The sequence below is a fragment of the Urocitellus parryii genome, unplaced genomic scaffold (assembly GCF_045843805.1).
Source record: "Urocitellus parryii isolate mUroPar1 unplaced genomic scaffold, mUroPar1.hap1 Scaffold_45, whole genome shotgun sequence".
NCBI classification, from domain to species: domain Eukaryota; kingdom Metazoa; phylum Chordata; class Mammalia; order Rodentia; family Sciuridae; genus Urocitellus; species Urocitellus parryii.
The window spans coordinates 3130859-3141259 of NW_027554016.1; the positions used below are offsets into that span (position 1 = coordinate 3130859).

The following is a 10401-nucleotide window of genomic DNA, read 5'->3' on the forward strand; positions in this document are numbered from 1 at the left end:
GAAAGACCAATCTTAAAGGCCTCACAAGTTTTAGGATTTTGTATCATTAAATCCTAGAAAATGAGAATTACAAAAAACAGTTAACTCATAATGTATCTCACATTTACTTGTATATATTATTTTGTGCACTGTGGAAAAAAATAAGCAATGTTTACCTTTACTGGAATAAAAATCCCTTGCCATCGGTAAATAGTACATGATGATTTTCTTAACATTATACCATATACTGAATCTTCCAAAGTAAAGAAACACCAGCCAGAAACTGGCTTGTCCAAAAAAACTTTGAAATATGGAAAAGACAACATCCATTCCCCCTAAAAAACATAAATCATTATTTACCAGTGCATAATTCCTTCTCAAACTTATCTGCTCTAATTTGTTATTTAAACATTGAGACTAATGACTTCAATACAAATGAATTCCCCATGGTGTGTGTGTGTGTGTGTGTGTGTGTGTGTGTGTGTGTGAGAGAGAGAGAGAGAGAGAGAGAGAGAGAGAGAGAGAGAGAGAGAGAGAAAGAGGCTAGAAAACTTAAAAATAGTAACTTAAAATAACAATTATGGATAACAAAAGGAGTACTAATACTTCACTCTATAGCCATATGAACTTTCCCAAGGTCTATTTAAATATAAATACTTGCTAACTGTAATTTTAAAGGGAAATATGCTAAAACATGTTTTATTTCTTTCTTTTCTTTTTTCCAGCACTGGGGTTTGGACTCAGGACCCTGGGCATGCTAGGCAAGCACTCTGACATTGAGCAATAGCCCCAGCCCATCTCCCACCCTTTAACACACTCTTCTAGTATCTGCAATCTACTGTTTTCTCCTGTATTTCTCACCAGGTCTCCAAATCCCCTTCGTGAGATCACTCTGCTATCCCTAGCCATTCAATCTGATGCTTTTCAATTTTCAGGCTGGGTCTTCTTCCCTTCTCTGTCTACAGCTCCTCTTCTCAGATTGTTAAATCAATGTCCATGACTTTAAAAACAGTAACACATGTCAGATCCCTAAGTCTATCTTGCAGCAGAGACCTTCCTTTGAGTATAAACGCCTTCTCAAAAGGAACTCAAACTTAAAATGTGCTAAAACAGATTTATTTTAATTCCCTCACCAAAACACCACCTAGCCTTCTTTCACACATCTCTTAGTCAGTGGCAAGACACTCTATCCTACCACACAAGCTGAGGAACTAGGAGTCATCTGGGTCTCACCCTCACCCTTGCACCCAGTTCATCACCTGCTCTAAACTTCCATCATCTGTTGCCCTTTTGCTCATCTCCATGCATCCTCTCTTCTCTGCTATACCAACCAATTCTTTACACGGTCCTATGAATAACACTTAAAAATGCAAACATGATCATACCATACCATCTTCCCCATGCCTAAACCACTCAAAGGTTTTCCATTAACTCTGGGATAAAAGATTGACATCCATAAAATATTTCTCAAGTTCTTCAATGATCTCTGCATCTCCCCTATTTCTGTACTCCCTATTCACTGAGGTTCTTCAATTATGACATGTCCTTTTATGCCTGAGTTTCCTGCCTCTAAAGCTTCCCCCTCGTGTCTCCCAGGTTCCTCCAACCCAGTTCTTTGCATAATTGATTCCTCCACATTGATTTTTACTTATTATTTTGGTACACCTTAAATTCTAAGCTCCATGAGCTCAGTAACATTCCTAGGCACTCAAATATTCTTGGATATAGTAATAAAATTAAATATCTGTTTCCCATTTTTAATAAACCCATAAATTATAATTCATGGAAATAATGTAAATCTTATACATGCAACATTTCTGAGTTACAGCATTTTTTTCTCATAAAAAACTAAACATACTCATGCCAAGGGCTGTTTCAGATATCGTCTCCCACTGCACACTCACAGCTAAATCAATGCCATTAGTACACGACACATTTAAGTATACCATTCTGTTGGTTTCTTCAATATCTATAGAAGTGGCTCTGAAATTGTGGAAAACAGAAAAAGAATATAATTTCTACATATTTAAAATATATGTCACATTACCAGTATATGCTTAATATGCTTCTACATTTATACAACCCAAATGACATGCACAAATTTGATACATGAATATTTTCAAGACAAATGTGTGCTTGAAAATATTCATTTATGGAGTTTTTTAAGTACAAATGCAACACTTATAATCAGAAAATACTGAAGATCAGTAATTTAACATTACACATTTTAAAACTGTCTTTTTTGAATTTTTTCACACATAAATCAAAAACATCTGACAGGAAAAAACAGGAAATTCTTAGTATAAGAATAAAACTAAATCTCTTAATATACTGTATATAAATATCTGTCAGTTTCCAAAGGAAATTTTATAATTATAATCATTTTAATATGTTTAAAGAGTAATGTATTTGGATTCAGTGACCAAGTATATTTTATATTTTTTCTTGCTTTTTATTTCTAAAATCACAAAATAATGCAGGCCTTTTCCTAGAAGTGTGAAGTATGAGAAAATAAGAATTCTGATGACACCATTAAGCAGGCCATGGTTAAGTCTGGAATTTATTTTAAAAGTCCACTTTACATAATCACACCTCAATTTTCTTTTGCATTTTCTTATGTCAAAAATTATTTCTTCCTTATTTTCAGAAGTGACATTTTCTTATAAATAAATTATACCTATTTTCAATAGCAGAAATACTGAACAGCCCCAAAGGGGCCTGATTTTGTAATACTGTTATCAAGGTTTGAACCTGAGCCCCTAGTCTAGCACCTCCCGTCGGATTAAACAAGGTGCAAACAAAATGCTCATCCATTTCTGGTTCTGTGTCTAATACAGCAGAAATGTGCAGGGCCTGAAAACAAAATAAAAAAGTAAAGTTACTAGAATAGTATATATTTGCAAAACACATAGAGAAATTTACTAAACATTTTAGAAACCAAAATAATGTCTTTCAAAAAACAGCACCTCTTTTTTATTTAATAATGGTCCCCATAATGTGATAGCTACTTTTGGGATTTTCATGTTATTACTTTTGGGATTTTCAACACTGTGGTACACTACATGGAAGTGTCTAAAAAATAAATGACATTTTTAAATAACACAGAATAAAATATTAAAATATTAAATTCATGTCCTTTTTTGGGATACTTTTTTATCCTGCTCTGGCTATATAACTTCATTAATGTCTTTGTAGTCTAGGATTCACCATTAAAAAGCCATGGTAGAGGGGCTGGGGTTCTGGCTCAGGGGTAGCACTTCCCTAGCATGTGTGAGGCACTGGGTTGAATTCTCAGCACCACATATAAATAAATAAAGGTCCATTGACAATTAAAATATATATATTACAAAAAAGCCATAGTAGGAACAAATTAGAAAACAACCCAAATGTTCATCAACAGGAAAATGGATAAATAAATGGTGATCTGTTCCACAAAACTCTATTCAACAATAAAAAAGGATCAGCTACGGATGTCCGCAACCACACAAAAGAAGCATGAAAGAAGCTAAACACAAAATAATAGATACTATAAGGCCCTATTTATACAAAGCTCAAGAATCAGCAAAAATGAGTCAATTAAAACATTACAAAGTGGTTTCCTCTTGAAAAGGCAAGATGCCAAGAGAACCATCTGGGTAATAGTAGTGTTAATATCTTTAATCTGAGTGGAGGTATTATGTTTTGGATATGAAATGTTGTCCAAAGTCTCATCTGCTCAGAGGTACACTTTTTGGAAAGTGATAAATCATGATGGCTCTGATCTCATCAGTAGATTAATCCACTGATGGCTGAATGGATTACTTGTATTAAGTGGGTCACAAGGGATAGAGGTTTTCCTGGAAAGGTCTGGGTTCTCTCTGGCACTTTCCTCTTGCTTTCTGTTTTCCCCGGGTGCAATAAGCTGAGCAGCTTTCCTCAACTCCACCCTTCCACCAAGATGATTCTACCTTGGAGCCTGATGACACAGACTGAATCCTCTGAAACGCTAAGCCAAAATAAATCTTTCCCCACTAAGTTGTTCTTATCAGTATTTTGTTCATAGTGATGAAAAGCTGACTAATACAGGTCATTATATGTGTGTATACTATGTTTAAAATCATTAATCCATATGCTTGGAATTGGTGCATTTTACTATTTATATGTCAAAATAAAAACGTGGAGCAAAAACAGTTGTGTGAGCCAAAAATATTTAATCTAATTTTCTCTAATGTTTAATTTACCAAATGAACAAAAGTTTTACTTAAATACACGCCGAGAAAAAGACACAAAATATTACAGTAAAAAAATTTTAAACATTTTAAATTACAAAAAAATTATTAAGAGAAAAATGTGAATAAAGCAATGACAAATTTTAATATACTTCAAATTTGAACTTTTGTATTTTTCACAATTTAAGTGTGTCTTTGAAGAAATCAAAGATTTTAAATTTGGAAGAACGTTTAAAAAATGAACAAAAAATATGTTGAACTTTACAAAAACTTAAAATTGAGAAAGTTATTTGATTGTTAGATGAATTAGTTTAGAGGAAAGGGCTGCAAATGTATTTCTTTTTTTTAAGAGAGAGTGAGAGGGGAGAGAGGGGAGAGAGAGGGAGAGAGGGAGAGAGAATTTTTAATATTTATTTTTTAGTTCTCGGCGGACACAACATCTTTGTTGGTATGTGGTGCTGAGGATCAAACCCGGGCCGCACGCATGCCAGGCGAGCCCCAAATGTATTTCTTTAAAGCAGTATTTTAGCTAGCTTGAAAAATGTCTAAAGATAATTCGATGAACTAATTTAAACTTCAACTATATTTTTAAAAATAAAGTTTAGTAGGAACAGAAAATCAATATACAGGAATGGAAAATATATAGAAAAATAAGTTGGGAAACTAAACTTATGTAAGGATAGATCACATTCATAATTAATCTCAAATCCAGGATTTTTCTCTTTAAAACACTATTCCTATTCTCAAACAGTTTGAAGCAGCAGTTACATGCTGCTTAATTAAAATATAGCAAAAAGAAATGACTGACTGAGGCTGGGAGCTTTTTTGGCTTATGCTTTACATATAAAGTGAAGTATACCATTTAAATAAGTTTGGAATTTAAAATTAAAAAAAAATGTGTATTTTTATTATTTCCATATTTCTCTATTAATAGTAAATTCCTTCAGTTGCCCTCTATACATATTATATAGTACATTAGCACTTGTCACATAATAATCTAATCGTGTCTTTATTTCTCACCTAAGTTGGAAATATCTTTTTCTTCTTTTGAGGATGCAGGAAAAAATATTTTGTAAATATTAGAGTTATAAGCTTCATCCTCATTAAAGTTGCATACTGTACCTTGAGTCGAACACCTTCTTCTAATACAATATAGCCTTTGGAAGGAGTCAGGTCCTTGGATTCTGTTGAAGAATTCACTTCCGTGACAATGAACTGAACTGTCACAGTTCCAAACAGTCCTCGTGCAGGTTCCCGAACAAAGTACAAGACCGCAACGCTTTCCTGAACATAGAGAGCTGCTGGCTCTCTCAGGAAAAAGTGCTCACTGTTGTTAAATGATAGAACTCCAGGGCCATCATCATTAGCAAGGATGGTAATTACAGCTGTCAAAACAAAAATATTCAATGATAAGTGAAAATAAGAAGGGCTGTTATAAATGCTGAAATGAGTGTGGATATTTCATTGGAAAGAAGGTCAACTCTCGACCTCAAGTGATCATTTTAAGAGTACCTTTTCCTTTTTTTTAAAGAGAGGTCATTTTTAAAGCATTACATAAAATTTCATATTCCTTTATTATATGAAAATACTCTGCAATCTTAGAATGGAAGGTAGGTTTGTCAACCTGATGTGATGCTACCTCTCAGAAGTCAACAGCAGAGACCAAATTTAATGATGAAACAGTGAAAACATTCCCAGTAAAAACAGAAGCTAACCAATTCCTAAAACACAAATGCCAAATGTCATCTTTGATATAAGGAGAGCAACTAAGAACAGAATAGGGAGGAAGAGCATGAGAAGAAGATCACCACTAAACAGGGACGAGAGGGTGGAGGGAAAGAGAGAGAGAGAAGGGAAATTGCATGGTAAAGAAAGGAGACCCTCATTGTTATACAAAATTACATGTAAGAGGAAGTGAGGGGAAAGGGGAAAAAAACAAGAGAGAGAAATGAATTACAGTAGATGGGGTAGAGAGAAAAGATGGGAGGGGAGGGGAGGGGAGGGGGGATAGTAGAGGATAGGAAAGGGAGCAGAATACCACATACACTAGTATGGCAGTAGGTAAAAAAGTGGATGTGTAACCGATGTGAATCTGCAATATGTATATGGGGTAAAATTGGGAGTTCATAATCCACTTGAATCAAATGTATAAAATATGATATGTCAAGAGCTTTGTAATGTTTTGAACAACTAATAATAACAATAAAAAAAAGAAAGAAACAAGATAATGATGACTGCCAGTACTGCTACTGCTCAACATGTCCTGGAGCTATCCGTCAGGCAAAGGTAATGGAAAAGAAGGTCCAGAACTTTCATCCTTAAATGAAATGCTTGTCTACTAACAAGGTACAAGAAAAAAATTATCATATGATAAGAGTTTGAAATATAAATTTAGAAGAGATTCAAGATAGTGGAATAGAGGAATGTTGCATTTCCAGTTGCTCCATGACTCCACACTCAAGCAGCAGGAGAACTGCTTCTCAGCAAGGTGGGTAAAAAAAGGGAACTAAAATTCAATTTTAGACAATCATGGTCTCTTAGAAACATAGAAATGAAGATGCATTGAACAAAGAACAAGAAAGAGTACATTGGAGCCAACTTGGTAGCAGCAGCAGCAGCAGCACTGATTGGCCACAGAGGGGAGGGGTAATATATATAGAGAGAGACACAACCTATTGGCATGGAAAAACCTATGGATGATAAAAAGTCATAATTTAGCTATCCAGAGGCTGCACAACAGGCTCTTGTTTGAAATGTGCTTGTTGTGAAATCTGTTTCTCTCAACCTGACATGGAAGTCATCTTGAGGAGGCCACCTTGCAGTTTGCTGCTGCAGAAGCCTGTAAGATCAAACAAGAACTGCCATAATGTCCCATCATGTGGCCCAACGTGTACCTAGTAGAACACAAATGCAAGAGTTATGGAGAATATTGTACCCATGGTGATTCAAGTAAGAAATACAGAGGGGAGTGCAACTCACTAACCCTTTGAGTCTGGTGGCTCACATAACCAGCTGAAGAGGTCATGAAACTGAACAAGTGGGTATGAATACACTTAGGGACTAAGTGTGGGAAGGCCATGTTTGTGTTTCACGTCTCTATAAGTGTGTAAGACTTATAGAGACGTGAAACACGTGGAGAGGACTGGCTTTCCTGTCCTACAAATAGAATTCTAGGGAGATTCCTGAGATCCTGGCAGCGATTGCCATCAGCCTGGCACTAGGAATGTGTGTTCTCCAGGGAAGATAATACTCAACAAAGTCCTTAAGCTCTGATTAGACCTAAGCCCTAGCCACCAGAACATCACTACTAGGACTGTGCAGAAGCTCCACACTCGGAGTGCATCAATGTTATCTGTCTGGACAAAACTGCAGTTGATACTACTTCCCGTTCCTTCCTGTCTTATAATGGTAAGCAGGGAAGCTGAAAGCTATTTCAAACAACTTCAATGTTAGGCCAACCCAGTAGGCAGTTTAGTGAACAACACAAAAAGAGGAAGGAGTTAACCCCCAACCAAGGTTGTGTCTCTTACTCTCAATACATAGCCCAAGAAGAAACAGAATGACAGTTGAGGATAGGTACCGACATCCACCTTTATCAACACTTTGAAACACCTAAGTGGAGATGATTCTTTAAGTGTGCATGTGTGTATGTATTCTTGCTGGAGTGATTTGTTGGTAGACATACATACATACATACATTTGTTTTTTTTTTTTTATCTCAGTTTTAGCATTTTTTAAACATGTTTATTTTTCCTTGAATTGACCCTTAAGGGTCTGTGTTTTTGTCTTGTTAATTTTGGTTTTGTTTTGTTTCTTTTTTTTACTTGTTTCTCTTTCTCTCCTTTTTTTTCTTCTCACAGTCAAATTCTCTTATACATTCTTTTTCTTTCCCTTTATTTTGTTTTACCTATTTTTCTCCTCCTCCTTTATAGCCATCACTTGAGACATATTTTCTGCATTCTCTCTGTTCATGTTTTGAACATTCTAAATTGTGGAAATGACTCAATAGTATCTTTAGTACCAACTAACTCTTTTTTTGTTCTTTAGATAAATATACCCATTCAAAAACACTGACATAGAATTCCAAGATGCCTAATTTAAAATGTTTTTTTTTTATTCTAAGTAGAAATCATGAAGTCTCTCTAATCTGTCTCTCCCCCAAATTAGGGAAACAAGCATGAGAAAGAGGTGGCTATGGAGAAGAAATTGTCAAATACCTATTGTCTGTTGCCCCAGTTCCAGTCCAGGAGAAGGATTTGTTAAAATGAGCTGAAATTTTTCATCTCCTTCTGGAATGTCATCATCAAGAATCATGATTTCTATATTTTTATGTCTTTCTCCATCAGAAAAATGAAGACTCTGGTTAAAAGTTAAAAGGAATAATATCATTTAAAAAAAACATTTTTTAATAAAATGTTTGGGATGAAACAATATAGTTTCGAACACAAAGAATTAGATATCTTAATTTATTTAAATTGACAGCCGCCCCCCAAGCCGCCACCCGGCCCCGCCTCCCGGACCGCCCCCCCCCCCCCACCGCCTGGCCCCAAGCCACTGCCAGGTCCCAAGCCGCCGCCAGGCCCCAAGCCGCCGCCAGGCCCCAAGCCGCCACCAGGCTCCACCGCTGCCCGGCCCCGCCTCCCGGACAGCCGCCCCGACGGCAGCGCCCCCCGTCGCCCCGCCCCCCGCCGCCCCGCCACCCGGCCCCCCCGCCGCCTGGCCCCAAGCCACCGCCAGGCCCCAAGCCGCCGCAGGGCCACACCGCCGCCCGGCCCCCCCCAGCCGCCCGGCACCACCCCCCCCCCCCCCCCCCCCCCCCCCGCCGCCGCCCGGCCCCCCGCCGCCGCCGCCTGGCCCCCCACCGCCGCCGCCCGGCCCAGCCTCCCGGACCGCCGCTCCGAAGGCAGCGCCCCCCGCCGCCCCGCCCCCTGCCGCCCCGCCCCCCGCCGCCACCGGTCCCGCCGCCGCCCGCCCCCCCCCCCCCCCCCCCCCCCCCCCCCGCCGCCCGGGCCACGCCGCTGCCGGGCCCCCCGCCGCCTGGCCCCAAGCCACCAATAGGCCCCAAGCTGCCGCCAGGCCCCACCGCCGCCCGGCCCCGCCCCCCCGCCGCCCGGCCCCGGCCCCCCGCCGCCGCCGCAGGGCCCGCTGCCGCCTGGCCCGCGGCCGTCTGGCCCCTAGACGCCGCCAGGCCCGCCGCCGCCCGCCCCCCCGCCGCCCCCAGGCCCGCCGCCGCCCGCCTCCCACACCCGCCCGCCGCCCGGCCGGCCCCCCGCGCGGCAGGACCGAGAACGAGGCGTCGGCGGCAGGACCGAGAACGAGGCGTCGGCGGCAGGACCGAGAACGAGGCGGCGGCGGCAGGAAGAAGAGGTGGCGAAACTTCTAGGTGAGGCACTAATGGATTCTGACATCTTTTATCTAATACTGTAAAACACAACCCAAGGGACGACACAATAGGGTTGGTGACAGAAGAGAAATAGCTAAGTCAGAAATGTTTTTTGAGAAAATTATTATTCTCCAAAATGTAACCTAAAGAGAGAAGCAGGATCATTTATAGGAAAAGAATGAGCTTCCTTAACTTGGATAAAAACCTGTGTGCTAAATGTCAATATCATATAACCACTTGGGCCATTCAAATATTTGAGAATTATATATTATTCAAATATCTATTAGATATATGTAAGGGTGTATTTTCTTCAATATTAACTTTAAAGAAAAAATGTGACTTTGATTATTGAACTTTTCAGTGTAATAATGTGATTTCTGCAGAATCACTATTCAAAAACCTATGAATGATAAACAATACCAGAAATCCAGCAGAGTTAGGCCTTCTAATATTTTGAAAAGAATTGGAGATTTAGTACCTAAATATTCATTAGCGAAATAATCTTCATTCAAACTAAAATCTTACCAATATTGAAAATAATTTAAATGACAATGTTGAAAATAAGAGTTGTTTGTTCTTCAGGCAATGAATTTTAAGCTGAGATTAGTGAACATCCATTGATGTAAAAGATAACCACTTTTGATATTTAAAACCTTAGAAATCTACTCAAGTTAAAATGAAGTCCTAGCCCTTTAATGCCTTATTTTCTATTACATAATTTGGGAGCATCTGTAAAAATGTGTAGTTAATAGTAAATTCAGTATTGAATTCTAGAAGAAGGTAAATATCTTCTGCATTATTATTTTTCATTTTATTTTATTTCATTTTATT

The 10401-nt window shown here is 38.9% G+C and overlaps 1 protein-coding gene across 1 annotated transcript; it reads right to left on the reverse strand.

The window, feature by feature from the left end:
* Window positions 1-12: 12 nt before the first annotated feature.
* LOC144252519 (adhesion G-protein coupled receptor V1-like) lies at window positions 13-9069 on the reverse strand. The gene is made up of 7 exons (XM_077794790.1): window positions 9050-9069; window positions 8405-8546; window positions 5310-5572; window positions 2657-2832; window positions 1838-1962; window positions 156-314; window positions 13-53 (listed from the first exon to the last, which is right to left on the reverse strand). Exons 2-7 carry the CDS (start codon window positions 8499-8501, stop codon window positions 31-33), a joined length of 843 nt encoding a protein of 280 aa, XP_077650916.1. The 5' UTR covers window positions 8502-8546; window positions 9050-9069; the 3' UTR covers window positions 13-30.
* Between the last annotated feature and the right edge of the window lie 1332 nt (window positions 9070-10401).

What these genes read in the sequence shown, in the direction of transcription:
- LOC144252519 (XM_077794790.1), bottom strand. Translation starts at nt 8,501, where the DNA reads ATGATTCTTGATGATGACATTCCAGAAGGAGATGAAAAATTTCAGCTC. An exon ending in ACTGGGGCAACAGACAATAG is followed by an intron (nt 5,573 to 8,404) that starts GTATTTGACAAT and finishes TTGTTTTGACAG; the next exon opens with CTGTAATTACCATCCTTGCT. An exon ending in TGAAACAGCCCTTGGCATGA is followed by an intron (nt 315 to 1,837) that starts GTATGTTTAGTT and finishes TATGTTTTTTAG; the next exon opens with GGGGAATGGATGTTGTCTTT.